Source organism: Thermobia domestica, chromosome 5 (genome assembly GCF_964235325.1).
Source record: "Thermobia domestica chromosome 5, izTheDome1.hap1.1, whole genome shotgun sequence".
Lineage (NCBI taxonomy): Eukaryota > Metazoa > Arthropoda > Insecta > Zygentoma > Lepismatidae > Thermobia > Thermobia domestica.
In genome coordinates, this window is record NC_137458.1 from 174,746,664 (window position 1) to 174,767,171 (window position 20,508).

Consider the following 20,508-nt stretch of genomic DNA (forward strand, 5'->3'; position numbering starts at 1 on the left):
ACCAGTAACTGTCGACTTAATTTATTATATTTTTCTTGAAATGAATAATGCGGACAATGAACTACTACTGTAAAGGTTGCATTTTGTTCTCATATTAATTATTATTATTATTATTATTATTATTATTATTATTATTATTATTATTATTATTATTATTATTATTATTATTATTATTACTATTATTATTGAGACATTAATTAGCCCATTAATTATAATCAATTGCTATATTATAACTTTCCCCTTGGTTTAAACATATAGTGGGGTATCACTATCATTGATATAGAAAAAAATGAAGTTTGCTATATATATATATATATATATATATATATATATATATATATATATATATATATATATATATATATATTCATGTTGGATATAGAATTCTCATGTATTGTTGTCCCCCTAATTTATTTTATTCCAGGGACAAAAAATCGACAGAACATCCAAGGGGTCCACATAACAGAAATTTGTGCTTCCACAGGAGATAGAAATGAAAACTCCACCCACCTCCCACCCCACGAATGAATATATATATAAAATCTTGTTGTATACCTCATTTTAAACAGCACTGTACTTTTACTCGTACCCGTAAGCGAAAGTGAATTTAAAAATAAAACTATTTAAAAACTTTGATCAACAAAAATATTACAGAGTCCTACGTAGTTTTCTACAGAGCGATGGATGTTTTGAGGCTGACTAAATCTTTATAGTAAAATGTAATCCTTACCTGAAGATTGGCAATGCTAAGTGGATCATTCACATGCTTTTCTCCTCCACTTCGCCAATGATAGAAACCGGGATTTCGCAGCACAAGATTATCGCATTCACGATCCTGGTACGTCAAACTGTGGCGTTCATAAGCTTCTTTAGCTAACACTTCGAAGTTTACACCACCAATCCTCGAAGGTGTTCCCTGAAAATCATTTGAATTCATAATCCAAAGTGACGACAAAATTTGGATTATAACAAACTAAATTAAAATGTTACATAATTATATTTCGCATAAACATATAATAATTCAATTAATATATTGTGACTTGTTATTCGTGTAAGTGTATTTAGGTTTCAGATACGTCTTCTGTCTGTGAATAATTTGCTGTTAGCTAACCCTAAACTTAAGTTAATCTTTATAGTATTGTACTAACATAACTGTTATTGATGGATAAAGGTATTTTAAAAGTCCGTAAAAGAAATGCAGAAAAGACAAACATGACTAAACTAACATTTAAATGAGATATTTTAATTTCTTAGAGATATGCAAAACATTTTCATACATCGTTACTTTTAAACTACACCGTAATTAAATACATGATTATTACAAGTGACTCATTGTCTGCGAAAGTAGAAACTAAGGAGTATTTTACTATGTAGTAAGTGCAATTTCACTTAGTAGAAACCTTGAAACATTGAAGAGTACATAAGAACTCAATGACCTAGCTTTACTCACAGCATTGCATCACGATTATATTCGATGTGGACTCCTTTCGTACACGACACACATCTAGACAGTAGTCTAGTTTGAAACACACAGACATGTTATTATACAGGGTGTTCATTTATTACGTACCCAAAATCCACTGGTGAAATCCTCACACCTAAACAATATAAAAAGTCCATATGAACATAAGGCGAAAAATGCATTGTTTCAAAGTTACGAGATGCCGAAATCGAGAAAATTGTAACTTTGAGGCTGCCTAGCACGGAAATTGAGATATCAACGGCGGTTAAAGAAATATTAGAGGAACTAGTACACTGTCTACCTAAATAACCATGTTTCAGAATTGGGACGTATCATCGCAACGGATTTTATAGAGGAAGCTGCGGTATAGGCTCCGCTCTTCTTCCCCTCTCTCTAAAAATCATATGCGCCGGCACAATCTAACTCTGAAACATGGTTATTTAGATAGACAGTGTACTAGTTCTTTAATATTTCTTTAACCGCCGTTGATATCTCAATTTCCGAGCTAGGTAACCTCAAAGTTACAATTTTCTCGATTTCGGCATCTCGTAACTTTGAAACAACGCATTTTTAGCCTTATGTTCATATGGACTTTTTTGTTGTTTAGATGTGAGGATGTCACCAGTGGATTTAGGCTACATAATAAATGTACACCCTGTATAACAGGTCTCTGTTGATTATTCTAGCAGCGAGAATGCAGTTCCCCAGCTTATGCTATTACTAGCAATGGAAGTACGTAGTGAACAATGTACAACATATTTCCAAAGAAATAAGGTAAGAAGAAAAAAAAAAAAGTAACCTTGGAAACCATCTAAACAGCACCAAATCATCATATCCTAACAACTGATGTGGAACTACTTCGTGCACGTAATGATAAACTTCAGCGTTCCATGAGGTGGAGCGCCAACTAGCTGAAATATGAAAATTCAGAACCACCTAGTTGAAATATGAAAATTCAGAAATCATGTTTCAGCTGTGAAGAGAATCACAATTAAAATACGTAGAATAATGCGATATCAATGGCTGTGCTTTCATTGAAGAAAGGACAAGGGGAGTGGGAGGGAAGAGAGAAAAAGAGAGATCCGTAAAGCTTTGTTTATGAAACAGCACAATACACATTCAGTTTTGGAGAATCCCATTCTCTCCCCATACAAAATTAGAATTTTCAGTGCTTTATTTTCGACATTGACCTCTATATTTAAATAAATAACCCGTCACTGACTACCAGACAAGCAATAAATTTTCGTTCTGCACTTCTTCCTCCATAAAATGACAAATTCATACTGCTTAACATAGTCTTTCGGCCAGAATTATTGAAACAGATGTTGATAAACGTTCTATCGTAAAATCTTTCTAACTGTTAGCTACGGAATACTAAGTTAGAATCTTGCCCGGTTTGTTGATTTTCGGGGCCTATGCATAAAGTTCACTCGCCACTATTTTGCCTGGAATTCCTAATTATCCGGTGCTTGCATGTTTACACAAGCAACCTATGTCCTTCAACTGTCGATACCATCGCAGAATATTCCGCTGGCCTTGCAATTCTGTTTCGTACTCTTGAGAACGCACGATGCATGTAATAGCGAATGAACACATCTCAGGTTTTAAAACACAACACTGTTGCAAAGTTGAAATCTTACAAACTGAAAATGAAAATGAAATCTTTGAGTTTTACGTCTCACGATTATGCCGGTTAGGCTAAAGGAGACGGTGATGATGAGAGATGAATGAAATGGTGGAATGAAGAAAGTGGAAGAAAAGAGGAGAACTCCGAGAAAATCCACGCACACGGTGTTTGTCCACCCCAAAGTTCACTTGGCGGGAGCAGGGTGTGAACCCGGGACCCCACACACCAGAGAGGTGAACGCTCTACCACTGAGCCACCGCGGCCCCATCTTACAAACTGAGTTCACGGTCTCATCTCATCGAGATATATATATATATATATATGGGTCTTGGGGTCACGAAGGATCTAATTTCATTAATGAAGTTGGTCATCGAATAGCAATCAAAACTGGTGATCCCCGAGCTACTGCATTCCTTTTTCAACGTATCAGCATCGCCATCCAGCGCGGGAATGTGTCATCGATCTTAGGTACATTACCTCCTGGTAAAGAACTGGACGAGATTTTTCTTCTATAACACAATAAGACGGAAGTACAGACATCCTAGGAGGCTGACAACCACTTTGACGGTGTTTATGAAGAATGTTTTGAATCCAGTTTGGATAAATATAAATTCTTGGAAGTCATGCCTAGTTTGATGACTAGCGATATTTACTAAAATTTAGGAAACGATCAAAATAAGTATTTCTACAATGTCAAGACATTTATTTTACTCAGGATGAATAATAATTAAAGATATTTTTCGCTTATTCTGGATGCAGAACCCAGTCATGGAACTAGTGGAATAATAATACGTACTACTTACTGTACGAATGTACTACACTTACTTTGAAACATGTATCAATTACTTCATCAGCCAACCCCACAGCTTCGAAAATTTGGGCTCCTTTATATGACTGAAGGGTGGAAATACCCATCTTAGCCATAACTTTAGAGATTCCTCTCTCCATTGCGTCAGAGTAGTTCTGTAATTGAGAAATATAAATTTTTGTGGCACAATAATGCTGTGATATATAATTTTACAAAAGTGTACATACTTTTCGCTTTCACATTTCACGAAAGCATTAGCTTTAAAAATGTGATTTTTGCAAGTACTGAAGTGTTAACTGTTTGAAGACTTCACTATTTATTACCTGTTATTTTATATTTCAGGGAATATTTCAGAGTGTTGCTATCAGTGTGAAACAGGGTGTATATACTGAAAGCTATGTTCTGGATCACCAGATATATAATATCAGTTTTGGTGCTAGGGAGGAACGTAGCGATGTAATAGTCACAGTCATCCGCCATATTGATGGTCGTCATCTTCGATTCAACATCGTTATTTTAAATGGGAAAATGATGGTTTGATATACGAAGATTGCCTTTCAACGAGAAGGCGTATTGTGCAAGCCGTTTTACGGTATTTACAACAGTTTAGAAATAATGGTTTTTGGAGGGTTTTTTGGAACCGAAAGCAGCAACAACAGGAAGTGGTTTTTAAGATATTGGACGCCATGTTACTATACAGGTTATCAAATAAACTGAAGTGTAAGATAACCATATATAACTACATGTTCATCAAACTACCATTATATCATTGAACATTTCCATGTGTCCTCCATTGACCTGAACACATTTCAAAGTTTAAACAAATTCGCGTCAGATGACTTAAGGATTCTCATTTTCAACCAAGCATCATCATCATTATATTATTATTATTATTATTATTATTATTATTATTATTAATTTTACACTGCTAAAACAGACGTCTAAAGGACTAAAATCAAGTGACGAGAAACCATTCTATTAACCTACGCCAATATATTAATAGTTTTTAAGCTGATCATTAAACCAGCTCCTAAGTGCTGCAATGGGGCAGTACAACACTATGTTGTCAGTAGTCGAGAACGTTAACGATTCATTTAACGGCAGCAGCATGATATTATTCTACAGAAAATTATATACTGTCTTAGCCCAATGATTTTCACACCATTCTCTCACGTACACTTTGCAACTTCACTCCAGCTGTCAAGCCGGGATTCAAATTTATCCAGTAACGAACATTCTGAGCATGTTACATAAATTTAGCTTTATCAATAAAAGCAATTTTATATGGAAAAGGATCATGCATTATCTGCTTCAAAGCTACCTCACGGTCAGGATCACTGACAATTTTGAAGCTGCAACAAATACGGATGACACACTTCCTCCGCAAGATTCTAGTGACACATCTGATACTGATACCTTGTTCTCTCAATAAACATCGAACACTTTACTGCAGAACTATTTAGCAAAAGAAAAAAGTAAAGCTTTTTATGTAGCTGGGTCTGTTTCACTTCTTCCGATCTTTGACAATCACTCGTATCATTCCCTCATTATGCGTATAAGTTTCCTCACAGCACCGTCTCTCACTGGGTTCCGACTGAAAGTACAGCGTTAAAGTCAGTAGCTATGACCTGATGAAATTCATCCTCCAGCTAGCATAATGGTTTCAATTCTATTCTCTTTCGTCACCTATGTCATTTCACTTACCCAAAATGCGAAGAGAAACAAACTGTCAGTGTCAGATTCTAAAACCTAAAAACACACTTCAAAAAAATTATTCCATATATCTAAATCAGGATCCAAAATTCAAAAATAATTCTTTACTTATATGCCGTTACAGATATTGTAAAATTGCTTCCACTATTTATTTTTCGTTTAAAAGCAGTTTTTAATACTTCCGACCACCGTATTCTCACTTAATAACGATGAATTAAAAATAGCCCTACAAACATAATGATGACGACGCCTACATCTTTGTGTTTTCCCCTAGTCCCAATACTGATATCATATACCTGTTTATTCATAATACGCATTGCTTCAAAGATTATATATATTATATATATATATATATATATATATATATATATATATATATATATAAAATCTTTAGTTCAGAATGTATATAATATATATACCCTCTTCAGTTCAGAATTATGACAACACACTGTACTTCAATGTATTATTAGAAAATATTTATCAAGACAAGAATTACCGGTATGAACGGAAGTTTCATACAAGTTATAAAATTTAAATTGAACTTTAACTTAAAATATATACGTTCTTCTTCAACCACAGTACAATTCAAGTAAATATTATATTTTATACTTTTAATTGAAGTATATTTTTATGGTAATTATAGTGCAGTATATTATTATATTAGAAACAACAACATAAATACCTCCTTGTCAATTTACGTTAAAAAATATTGTTACTGTTATTTCAATCTGTACGCTCTTAATTAAAATGAAAATAATCTAAATGCTCAGATCTATCGACGCGTTAGCATTAATAACTAAAGAAGACATTTTAGTTTACTTTGTCTATTTTCCATATTATGTAAAATATTTTTTTTAATTTTAAAATTGTAACATTAAGTAAGTACATAATAATGTATTTGAAAAAATCATCCTTAGTCTGGCAGAATAATTTCGAAATTATGTACGTTAATCTACTGTCTCATTCGAAATCTACTTAATCAATCTTCACTGGAAGAACTGAAAATGATAATTTTAGACTACATATTATATTATATTTTATTAAATGAGTTTGCTATTTCTGTATGTTTTCCTGTTGACCATTAATTCTTTGCGAGTTTGAAGACTACTTTCTCTGACGTCACTTTCCTTCAATAATTAAGATCCCATATGTTGATTGTTACAAACAAAATTGAGTTTACCCTATAAATCTCTTTGTCTGAAAGTGATGCATCCAGAAGTCCCTCATTTCTTAAGCCACGAGCAATTTCAAAGACCAAATAAGGGCAAACCGCGTCGGCTCCATATCCAAGTAATACGCAGACGTGATGAACCTCTCTGCAAGCAAAAAGTAAATTAGATCATAACTCTGTAAATGAATCACTTTCATCTGTATCTATTCATATATTGATTGTGTGTAAAGAGAAATACTACGATTAACACAACTTTCTCCTTTCAATCCAACTGAAGTTTTAATAAGGAAGGCTTCACATACTCTAACAATGGACATCAACATGAAAAATTGCCAACAGATGATTGGTTTATATAATTAGAAAAAAATAATGGAAAGCGTACGTGAGTATTAAGAGAGACCATCACATCGGGCTTATCTAATTTGCACAAGGAAATAGAAAGAAAATCCTTATATGCACTACGAAGTGCATGCAAAGTAGTAATTTTATGCACTGTTGTCAAAAATTAAAATTATACTCTACATTTTCCTTTCTAAGCTGTTCTTCAGGTGATATTCTTTCTCCGCCTGTTTTGGAATATTTAATTCCCACTCAGTCGTTTTTTAAAGCACTTCGGTAATTTTAATTCTCTTATTAGCTTTTAAACCACTTCGATAGTTTTAATTCTATACTTTACATGAACATAATCATGATAATAAAATAAATAATTTCTATCACGAAATAGGATATATATATATATATATATATATATATACACTATGAATTTGTATTATGTTAAATGTATTTATTTAGCTCAAATCACTTTAAATATACGAAGACAAGAAGCTTTCAATATTACGTAGCAAAGGCATTATATAGCGGAAAAAGTGACAGCACGAAGCTTAAAAGTATAATTCTAATTTAATTCAAGTACGTTCTTGAGTTTTCATGCAAATGCTTCTCTTTTACCCATTGATAATGCTTCAGCTGTATCTGAAACTTGAGTTACGAAGTATTAAATAACGCGGCAAGCGAAAGAGAAATTGTATATGACATGCAATAAACATCTGTCCAAATTATCACCAGAAAATAAGACGAAGACTACAGTAATTGAAAATGTCAATTTAAATTGTGCAGTTAATGCATCATGATGATGAATTAACTCACTAAGCTCACATTCACCTCTACTTGCATTAACTACTAATTAAGTACTACAAGGAGACTGTCACTGGATAGACAGAAGGATGACTTTTATGTCCTACTCTTTAAGTTGTATGAATTTTGCTAATCTACAACGTATTTTAAGATATATTTTACCCTAATCCAGTACATTTCCAAAACCTTCTCATCAAAACCTTCAAAAACACACGAATGCTAATGTATGTTAAATTTGAAGGAATCAAGTAAAAAACAAAGCTAACACGATACTATGTTTTATACAAATACATGATCTTGTTTCCTGCTTCACTTGTGAGTCACTGTTTTCGTCGCTAAATTGAAATAACATTGATTTGACATAATATATTGATATAATACGCTTCAGACTGTTTCAACCTGTTCTGTCTTTTGTTCGAATGAAGACCGTTTTCGAAACAGGCTTTGTATTCTCTACTATTTCTTCGGCTTTATTGTTATTAAAATTAAACATTGATATACATAAACTAAATAGTTACCTACTACAAGTTACAAAGATGCTTAGTACTATTCCTAAGAGTTGAATATTAGAAAATAATGAATAATTTTTGATATAAAGTTCATAAAGAAATTTTTACGTACACAATTTAGTTAAAAGCTTAAAGGTATACTATTATCATATCGGAATGATTAACTTTTTATGTATTATTTACACCACACAATAAGTTTATATAAAATTAAGATAAAATTAGGAACAACTACAGGAAGCCCAAAAGCAGTTCAACACTAATCGAACATTTATTTTGTTTATTCTGTTTTTTTTCTTAAAAATATTGACTACTTTTACTTATTTTAATTACTCATCTTTAAAAACTGGTAATGATAAGAGAAAACATGAGTCAAAGGTAAAGAAAGTGTTGCAGGAGTAGTAGTAAAGGATATTGAGCAGTAGTAAAAACAGTAAAAAATGGCCTTTACTTTTTGCCACACGTGATTCCCGACGTTACCGTTTGGCGGCACTTTGTACACCCACTGACGCTTGGCGAGAGACGAGCGCTGTTTCAACACGCCAGCAGTTGCGTTCGAGAAGTCAAACAGCATACATACAGCTGCATTGTTCACCTTATCGTCAGTGCACATGCAGACAAATGGTGCAAAGATATATTGATGTCACGAGTGAAGGAATCATCGGACGACTAGAGAGAGAGGTCAGACCCAGTTGAAAGTATCGCATGAACTCTGTGTCTCACAGCCTCATCTCAAGAGTATAACGATTCCAACAGAGTAAAAACGTCTCTCGGAGGTTTGGTGAAAGTTATCCAAGGAGTACCACTACCCAAGAGGATCCTTTATTAACCTAACAGGGGTGCAATAGACACAGCACAGAGTGAGATATCGGTAGGAGTCTTGAAGCTGCTACAGGGACCACCGCTTCAAGATTTGAAATTTACAGACAACTAAAAGACACCTGTATGCCAGACGACCAACAAGATGTGTTCTACTGACTCCACTGCAAAGAAGAGTCAGTTTGAATTGGCGCAGAGAAATTATGTATGAACCAAGGAATAATGAAGTAATGTTCCGCTCATAGACCGAACCTGGTTTAATATCACCAGTGAATCTATACGTATAATAATCTGGAGAGAGCCTGGATACGGTTCCCTCCAGTTAACTTTACAGAAGTGGACCATTACACGAATGGAGGAATTATGATGTGGGGTGCGATCGTTCTGGAGCCTCGCATGCCCCTGAATGTCTTTCCACGGTTACCATCACAGATTTACAGTATCGGGATGACATTCTGGATCAGTATATTCGTCTGTTTCGGGTTGTAGGGGCCCTTATTTCATTCTAGGGAATAACAATGCAAATCTTCATCGAGTTGGCATAATAGATAATTATCTTAAGACTGGGCATTATATGACTCGATTGGCCTAGACGATCACCGGACTTGGGCCCATTAGACCATGAGTAGAACATCTTGATATGCGAAAAGCACGCCGTCATATGACTTCAAGATCCATTCCTAGAGCTCAAGGAGAGACTGATTCAAGAATGGCAAACCATGTCCCAACCACTTATTGATAACCTCAGCCTCAGCACGCAATCACGTTGAACTGTATGCTTTGCAATGTGAAGAGATCACAGACATTACTGTCCCTGTACGTAACCCTTTTTTGTGTGTAATACTACATACGTAAATTTCCTGATTTTCAGGCCCCTGTACATTTCCTTTCCTGTTGCACATTTTCACTATATTACTATCATGAATTCCACCTTCTATCAGTATATGACTGGTTCTCTGTTTTCTCAGTGTGACACAACCTGCAAAGCACATTATTCTTAACTTTTACATAGTAACGTATGTAAAAAAAAAAAATACATATTCTGGTTAGATGGAATATGTCTCAAGTTATCAGAATAGAGGCCTACATGAAGAGGCATAATTATGTTTACTAGAAGAACGAAAATACTAATCGCAATACTATCGCACGAACGAACAGGCCGTCACTGTGTACGAAGGGGCTAAAAAGGTATTGTAAGACCATTTCCTTTGATATCCTGGGTATGTTGTGCGACGTTATAATGCCCAACTTAGACGAAAAGGTGACACTGATTAACTTTCCTTATTTTCTTTTCTCTGTGCTTTGAAATATTAACATTTTTCCACGGCATTGAACTGGATCATGCAGCAGACTTGACTGTCTCATCTGTTTATCCGACTTTATTTTCCCTCCATAATGGATCTGTTTTAAAGAAAACCCCCACACAAACAACAAATTAATAGTTCATATCACAAGCATTTCAGGATATAGCCGCTACTTAGATCATATTTTGTGCCAGGATTCTGAATAGGTGCCAAGAATATCACAACGTTGATGGAGGATGTTGGAATGGATTTGAAACACTTGCGATATTAAACATATAACAAGTCAATATCTTGGCAAATAGTTAACTAAAATGTCATATCCGATCAATATAGGACTACTTTGGACCATCCTGTACGCGTTACTGTAATTTTTTTTGACTATTGTAATACAAAAAATCTTTCTTCTAGGCACTATGAAAAATTTCAGAAACACTTGCTTTTTCCGATTTCGATTGTCTATCTGAAAGAAACTCAGATATGCGATTAAGATATATCATAAGGTATTATAAATGTCAGTATTAGTCTAAGAGAATAGTTTAAAATAAGATTTGTATGATCTTGACTTTTCATTCAGTCATCCGTTTAAGGAAGTAAGATTCCAATCTTCTTAAGGATAATCAAAATTACCAGTTGCTAGTCAATAGAACCACCTTTTGTTATATTATCGACACCAAATCAATTTTTATATATGTCATTTCTATCATGGAGGGAGTTTTAAACAAGTCATTTTAATATTTCGTATATTAGATCTAAAAGTTAGGGTATTAGTAAGTTTTAAGAAAGATAAAATTTACGTGAAACCAACTATCACCTAAATTTTACGTTCAATTATCCTTTATATTAATTTCTGTTGTCTAACTCTCAACAAAGCTAAAAATACTTCGTAGCAAGCTTTAACGAAAAATCAACTGGTGATAGATTAACCAGTTAGGTCCAAACTTTAAGGAAAATATAAAATCAAAATAGAACGTAAGGAAAAAAAATTAATTAAAGTATTCGTCCGAAACAAGTTCTACCATCACGATCATTTCTCTTAGATTTTTTATTTGCATTTCAAACATCTTATGTTTATTTTAATTCTACTTTTGTTTTTTAATTTTTGAAACTTTCTTTAACACAAGAGATTAAAATCTCTTGAAACCTTATTGGAGTTTACTCTTTCGAGAAAATATTAATTTAGTACATAAAACTAAGAAATAACTAAACAAATATCACACAATACAATAATTATACTAACATTTTCTTGCCAATAAAGATCCATCAATTCCAAAGAAAAGTTAGTTAATAGATTATTTGTACCATTAGAAGCAAACTAGTTCTTAATGAAGAAACAAAGGTACCTGTTGTATCAGAGAGAGGGAGAAGAAAAGAAAAAAATCCTACATCATCGAATCGGTTATTAAACTGTTTTAGTTTCTTTCAATATACCAGTATTTTTACTCAATATTTAGTTAATACCTTTTACTATTCTAAGTAATAAATGAACGTAAAATTAACTAAAAACTAGGTAATCATGCAAAAGAAGCAGGGTAAGATATTAAAGATAGACTTTTTTTAATGAATCAATTCATACAGTTTACAAATATAACACTGGAAGTCAAATGGATTATAATAATTTATAGGCGCGAATCAACGAACAAGTAGTTTTAGATCTGCGTACCAACAAGAAGAAAAGAGAGGGAGAAATATCAGCGTGCACTGTATTTGAGAATTAATCCTATTATCTTATGTACAAAAAGAATTCTTATATTAATACAGTACATTGTAAGCACCAGTACAGAAAGTATTACCATTACATCTGCAAATAGCAGTCAGACCGAAATTATCATTCCAATGAACTGAAATACAACAATAAGAACATTTAAAACCAACACGATTTTTTTTTTTTTTTTGCTTCAATTTCGTTTCTTTTTAATTCGCTCAATCAAAATAAAAAGAATGACACGCTTACCCTCGTCTATTGTCTACTGGTGGAGTCAGCAGTCACTGTGGCATCTCTTTAAAGGGAAGGACAAAAGTCTTCCAAATGATAATTCCACAAAGTCAACCACAGTATATTCAGCACCTGAAGAAATGTGGATTAACAAACACGAAAACCTATACGAACACACAACTGTGCTCAACAAGTGGACTTGTTTAACAACAATTCTCAGTTAACAACAAACTAATTTTCTTTCCTTCAACGACAGGAGACTACTCAGTGACAGAGTAAAAGTTAAGCATATGTGTCAGTGCGATATTCTTCCAAGTAACATTCCAGGTAAAACTTCTTGCAACAAATTCGTTTTCTGGATAACATACGTGACCATGTATATATATATAATAACTCTCAATGACAGTTATGATAACTTCCTATGATTGTACACATGGATTCTGATAATTCATTAAAGGTCCATAGCTCCAAAACTATGGGACCTACCGTAGTCGGGTCAAGACTTCACTTAGGAACTATTACGTACCCTACCCAAATATCCGTGTTTCAGAATCCTGTGGTACTTCCGCAGCAATTTTTATAGAGATAGTTGGCGAGTACTTCAAATTATATGCCCGTAGCCAAACTCCCTCCATAAAAATTGTTGCATGAGTACCTTACGATTCCGAAACAGATTTTTGGATAGGGTACATATTAGTTCCTAAGTGAAGTCTTGACCCGACTACGGTAGGTCCCATAGTTTTCGAGCTATGGACCTTTAAGGTTTACTTTTCCATGTTTTCGGCAGCCTATAGCTCCGAAAGGAAGCATTTGTACACCTAGGTTACTTTTTACCATATTTTGGTGTCAGGAATCACCTCCCAAACGTTGTCGGTGTTGTTTTGAAACACCTTGTATATGAAATTTAATACAAGAATGGATTATTATTATTATTATTATTATTATTATTATTGATAATAATAATGATAATAATAATAATAATAATAATAGTAATAAAGTAATGTGTCGTTCTTCAACGTCTCCATGATTTAAGGAGATTCGTAGTGTACACAACAAACCGACGTGTAGTAGGAGACCAAAGATTACAACGGACGAAGGGCATCAACCAGCGTGTTAACAGCTCTGTAGAGCAATCGAACGAAGAGCACAGTCTGTTGATGGAACACTGGTTGTCTGTCTCGCATTTTACACAAGAAGTGACATCAATATAAGATCCAATCATTGTGATATCTCATTGAGGATAACCCTAACAGAAATATAAAATTATCTAAATGGCCATCAATGACTACTCTGACTTTAAATCAGTTCTTTTGTTCAGTGACAAGGCATTGTGTTACGTTAATGGAAAAGTTAACAAACACGACTGGAGGAGCTGGAAGTGATACAAATCTGTGGAGAGTTACAAATACCTTCTTCAAAATGTGTTCCAGAGCATGCTAAATGAAGCTGACGAAATCGCAATGTTTAAATATCTCGGTGTCTCTCCTCATTACGGATTAATTGTTCATGAATAGTTGATTGTGCAGTTCCTGAGGCATGGATCGGACGTCTTGGATCCGTCAGGTGGCCACAAACGTCTCCACAGGTCACATAGATCAGTTTCTACCTTTGGCATCACTTAGTGGGATGGTCTACTCAGTTAAGATTCATAATATCCAGAAGGAGTTATTGTGTATTATTATTGGACATGATTATCCCGGAACTGGAGAACCAACAAATGTCACTTACACACACACATGGATTGATGCTGAAGGTGTATTCATACTGTATTTCCCTTTCTAACCTAATTTTTGACTCTCTCTCTCTCTAATTTATTGATTAATGTTATAATAATATGTAGAACAGAACACATGATCATACAAAAATCAAAAATAAATTAAAACACCAATACTCGTACAAGTAAAAAAAAAAAAATCCTCAAAAGTATTTGTATCAAAATAGAATTAATACGAGTTTTATCCTAGAACTATCTGATCACAAAAATATATTCTGTAAAATTTTTATAGTTCTTGAAAATTCTAAAGGGGAACAAACTGATGATGACATATTACTAGTACTTTGAAAATCTCTCTCTCTCTCTCTCTTATATATATATATATATATATATATATATATATATATATATATATATATATATATATGTGTGTGTGTGTGTGTGTGTGTGTGTATTCATCATAAACAATCCACTAGAAAAAATTGTTGCAAGAAGTTTACTACCAACAATTTTACTTAAGAATTTCATACTTCGACACTGAAATAAAACAGTTCTAATGATGATTTTAACCCTCGCTACCCATTCCATTTGCGCGTACAAAAGATATTAAATTCCAGCACTCGGAAGGAGATTACTACAATATACATGATTTAACTGAGAGGGAACTTCTAGCAGTTTTCCAAACTATGACAATCGAATATTATTTTCCTTAAAAATTTGTAAATGAGTATTTCGTATAAGTAAGATTCAGCAAAATGTTTCTTTCACTGTTTAATGCTATTACAACATTACTGTACTGGTATTTATTAATTAATGTTTCTGAGAATATGTACTCCTTAACACAATCTCGAAAAGTAATACAATTAGAACATTAAATTTCAAAAATAATTTCATAATGCATGACATAGTACGCTTAAAAATGTATAATTATTAGATACTTCAAAATAAATTATCTATTTTTTTCGCAGGTAGCGAAGGTTACACAAAATAATAATAATTAAAAAAATGAAACAATGTCCTAAGTTTGTTCCATTTTCCTCTTCGTTCAAGGAAAATAAACAGTGCTTTATAATTTTTAAGAGAATGTTTTAACTTGGTAGAATACTGAATGAATATTTAATATTGATTTTGTTTTTGTTGTATGTTTGTTTTGTTTAAATATGAGATAAATCAGAAACAATTAAGGAATTAAATCATGCATAGTTATGATAATGCTGACATGTTTTTATACCAGGGAATCTCTCATTCATAGTAACCATTAGCGTGGCAAAAACAAAACAGTATTGTCACTAACTTGGATTTGCAATTCATTCATTCCATTAAAAACCATTTGTAGATTAAAACATTTTGCGAATAAGGATTTCCATTTTTAAACTGGTATTAATTTTTTTTATTGCATTACAACATAAAGTTGTGTGAAATCAAATAAGACAGTATACATTTTTAATATATTACAATTATTCAAGCAATTGCATAATTACTTTGAAATAAATAATATGAGTGCACCAATTGTAATATCTATAATACAAGTTTTAATTTGCCTCTCTCTACTCACCTTTAATGATATTCTTTTTCTAAAATATACCTTAATATTTATCAAAACCTTCCCGATAAAATTAATAAAATAAATTAGCTTAGAATTTCCTGGAATTCGGGATGTTAATAACACTAGTTAATGTATCTATATATGATGTCAATTGAAATTTATTTCACATACTATTGCAGATTTGAAAGGTAAACTTTCTCTAGGGTTCTTCTATCCAAAGTCTACCCATAATTTGTGAAAATTCATTTAAATGAAACTTCAATTTCGTTTCTTTCTTAGAAGTTGGTTCAGATGTGAATTTACAGCACCAAATACGCTCCAACGGTATTGGATAGGAGCGCAAGTGCACAAAGCACAAGGCTTATCAAGAACGTACTCAAGGAAATATTGGTAAATAAGAAAATGAACCAGAAAATAAGATTTACGATTGTTTACTCTAAATAATTTATACCGTATTGTTCCAAGTATATGAAATTCAATGAATTTAAAATGTCTAAATGTAAAAATTGTCTTATTACAATCCTAACATTTCTTTGCTGAGAAACTACTGAATGTGATGCAATATAATTACACTAAACTATATTTTACGTACATTATAGTACAGTATTGACTCCGAAATCCGAGAATTCGAACAACCTGGAATACGAAAGTTAACCCCGACCACATTACCAGAATACCAATTCTGATTTGGAACCCCAACGTGCAGCTTGTTATGTGTGTGTGTTTGTACGTACGTTTCTTCTGTGATGGGCCATGCACACGCTTTCTTGTTCAGTTCGTTGTCAGAAGCTGTAATGACAGCATCGCGTGTGAATGTTATGCTTTTGTACCTATTCTGTTACTTTTTATTCTTCTGTAACAAAAAAATCTTAATGTATTCACCATAGGTCCTAGAAAGTTCATTTTTACTCAAATATAAATTAAAGTTGAGTGTATTTATTGTAAAAAGGATTTTAAAAATTCGAGTTTGTGAGACCCTGGAACGGATTAATCCAGCTTCAACTATTTTAAACAGAAAAATAATATCTTAGAAGTCAAACGATTTGGAATTGGAACAGGGTTCTGGAATAGAAGGTATTAATGTATTAATCTATATATATAAAAGAGAACGCACAAAATCCTTTGTCCGCTCATCACGCTAATACGGCTGAACCAATTTCTTTCATTTTTGGGGGGTTGTTAGGATTTGGACCCTAGATGGTTTTTATCATATCACTTTAATTTTCAATTACCAGTGTCTTGAGATAATTGACCAATCAGGTGTCAATACGTACAAAAAATCCTTTGTCCGCTCATCACGCTAATACGGCTGAACCGATTTCTTTCATTTTTGGGGGGTTGTTAGGATGTGGACCCTAGATGGTTTTTATCATATCACTTTAATTTTCAATTACCAGTGTCTTGAGATAATTGACCAATCAGGTGTCAATACGTACAAAAAATCCTTTGTTATTAGTTCATCATAGGTATAAAAATAAACGTATTTATATGCAACCCGCATGACCCTGTGACTCGGCGGGTTAACATAACTGACAGGCGCTATAAATCACTTGAAAGCGAAAAAGTAAAAATTATCTAAGTAACAAAGTTTATTGCGTTCCGGGATGACCGCAGCGAAGCGGGGCGGGTTGGGGTGACCGCAGCGAAGCGGGGCGGGTTAACATAAATGACAGGCGATATAATGTTAACATTAGTGCAATCTTCTATGGTTTTTATCATATCACTTGAAAGCGAAAAAGTAAAAATTATCTAAGTAACAAAGTTTATTGCGTTCCGGGGTGACCGCAGCGAAGCGGGGTGAACGCTGCTAGTTTCGTATAATGTAGTAGTCGATATAAATTATAGCATTCCACGGAATAGAAAACTGTATTTAGTCACTTTACTAATATCTGAACGCTGAAAGTAAAAATACTCAACTTGCGAACAAGGATTTTCCTGGGATAACAGTATTTTAGTTTAGGTATTTGTCATGGTGCTTTAATTCATTACATCAACTTTAATTCTGCATTATATTAGCACTGATGTTGAACAAATCAAACAGTATTTAATCTACATTTTGTTTTTTAGTTTAAGCTTACAAAAGATACAGTAAAATATCTTCAGTAACAAAAACAAAACTCAGACTATCCGGTTAATCAACAATTAACGCGAAAACAATTTGATTTGTTTTAATTGATCATTTATTTTTGGAAATATTTAAGGATCAATTTCGATTTACGTTCTTTTAACAATTATTGTAAGTTACCATTACAATTATCGTTGGGTACCGAAAAGATTTACGATGTTTATCAAATCTCACCTTGTAAAGTTTGACAGAGATACCGTACTATTCTGAATATTCAAATATATCTCTCCTGCCCTCGAAGTACTTTCTGAAATTCCTGGAGCATAATAATTTTCGAGCAAATGTCATGGTTTTTCACTATTTTCCTGTCGTAATTTTTAATAAAATTTAGTTCTAAATTGATTCATCTTCAAAAAGGAAGACTGTGACGTCTTGAATGTCAATACTGTCTTCATTCCAAATAAATAATATTGTTTTAAATCAAACAAGCCACAGAAGGTTTTATTAAATCTCTCTGAGGAAAAGTAATAATTCGAAACTGACATTACATTGACGACTAGATATCTTGTAGTCCTTTTATACACAATTAAAAGCAAAAAGTGATGAAGAATGTTAACCATAATTAACGATAAAGACTTTTAAAGTCTAACTTCTATAATTATGTTACTTAATCAGAATGTTTGGTAGTGAGAATGCAATAACCACTTAATATTATTTTCTCTTAATTTCTATATTCGTTACTTTTAACGTTTCACATGTACTTATCTGATCATTTTATTGGTTAATATATCTAAAGTAATGAATGAAATGCTTCAAAGCTTTCCTAACAGTTATTCTGATTCATCAAATCAGTTACGGACATAATATTCACAAGCCTGAAGACGAATTACCTTCTTAAACATTCTCAAGTTGTGAATCAAGTCAACAAACTGTCAAAATTACACCGAGGAAGAAAGAAAAAAAAAAAAAAAGATAAAAGCAACTACAAGTTCGAAATAAATTTTTCTACAAAATATTTTTCTGTAAAAGGATGGAGATCAAGAACAATGATAGCTGGACAGCCAGTACTAGAAAGTTTCTTAGGCACCGAGAGATTCCATCGTTCTTATAAATCATCAATATGTTATAGTCATTTATTCCTACTGCTTGATTTCCTTGGAACTCTTACTAGAATTAAATTCTATTATGATTTTATTTTTATTTTTCTTCGTAAGTAATAAAAAGCAAACATTTTCTGATCGTAAAATTAGCTCGAAACTTAGCTAGGAGGCGGTGAAAAATATCTTATCATTACAGACTTCATAGCAAATGAAACGGTAAGATCGATGAAGTTTGATATATGTTTATTTTTTAATATTTTTATTGTCTACATATCTAAATATTTTTATTATCTAAATATTTTTTTTTAATTATGAAATATATGAAGCTAAAAAGTGAAGCTTAATTTTAATTTGTCTTTACATTATTCAGCCTGCTTGAGTCATATTTTAAAGGTCAACAGTAGTTTGTTTACACAAAGGATATATATCAGACGATTAACTGGATGTACTTTCGTAATATTTATGAATGATCTATCGGATTGCCTAAAATATTCAAATAATTTATTATACAGTATTAAGATAATCCTTTAAAAATCTGGTATGTAAAATCAATTAAAATAAATTAACTATTAACGCAATGATTGAAGCGTGTACATAAATTTGCCACATAGAAATATTAGTAATGAATTTCGCGAACGTAAGAAACCTTCTGAACTTTCTATATTTTACGAACAAAACTGATCACCATTTAATCTTCATTTCAAAGACTGATGTACGATACGAAATATCTGGAACTAAGCAAATCAGCTTATACTAACAATCAGCAGCAAAACTACTACCAAGAATTATATAAACCATATATTTGTTCTGAAGTTGAATATGAAATCCTTGTAAGGAATCGGTCACAAACTTAATAATACGTTATTATTCAAAGTTCTAAAACGTTTTGTTTATAAACACGGTATTTTTCTAGATCTGTTACTAACTCAATGGTAATACTGAAAGAATATCCAAATTGTATTTCATAATAAAATAGGCTGCAAACCCTTAATTGTAGCAAATAGGAAAATATGAATAAACCATTACAATTTACTTCAGCTGTACCAAAACATGAACATATTAAGAACGTTACTAACATAGATCATGAGTGACATTTCGGATTAGTAAAATATTGTAATGAGTATTTATATTAGCTGCCTACAAAAGTTTTCAGAGAAATGGTAAATTTAATGTTTAATGTAGTATAGAATACTTAAATTGTGAAACATTATATGTTAAGAAAAGAATAAGATCTTACGCTTCCGTCGAAAATGAAGCAATTTCTTTCAATACATTAGTGGTCTTCCAAAATGTTCTAACAGATTTTCAAAGAAAATTAGGGACAAAGTATATATTGGTTAAAATAAATTATCTCATATTATCTTCTATTTTAACCAACCAACCCCCTTTTCTTAATTCCTTTAAAAATTTGAGCAATTTATGTTCATAAAGTCAAAGAAATTGACTAGTTTTTGACGATACCGTAATTATATTATATTTTATGTAATGACCTCTGTTCGTAACCATTCTAGAATATCTGTTATACTTTGTCTTAATAAATAAATATTGTTCCTTAAATAATATATTTAACTGGGCGTTTCAATTAAAATTTTATTGTTCCATTAAA

The 20,508-nt window shown here is 32.5% G+C and overlaps 1 protein-coding gene across 2 annotated transcripts in view; it reads right to left on the bottom strand.

Moving 5' to 3' along the window:
• LOC145686289 (uncharacterized) overlaps nt 1-20,508 on the bottom strand; it is a 310,924-nt gene that overhangs the window by 83,153 nt on the left and 207,263 nt on the right. For both annotated transcript variants that reach the window (XM_081759425.1, XM_081759426.1), the window contains 3 exons: nt 6,791-6,926; nt 3,915-4,052; nt 731-916 (listed from right to left, as the gene is read on the bottom strand). In XM_081759425.1, coding sequence (XP_081615551.1) covers nt 731-916; nt 3,915-4,052; nt 6,791-6,926 — 460 coding nt within the window. The remainder of the gene's footprint in view (nt 1-730; nt 917-3,914; nt 4,053-6,790; nt 6,927-20,508) is intronic.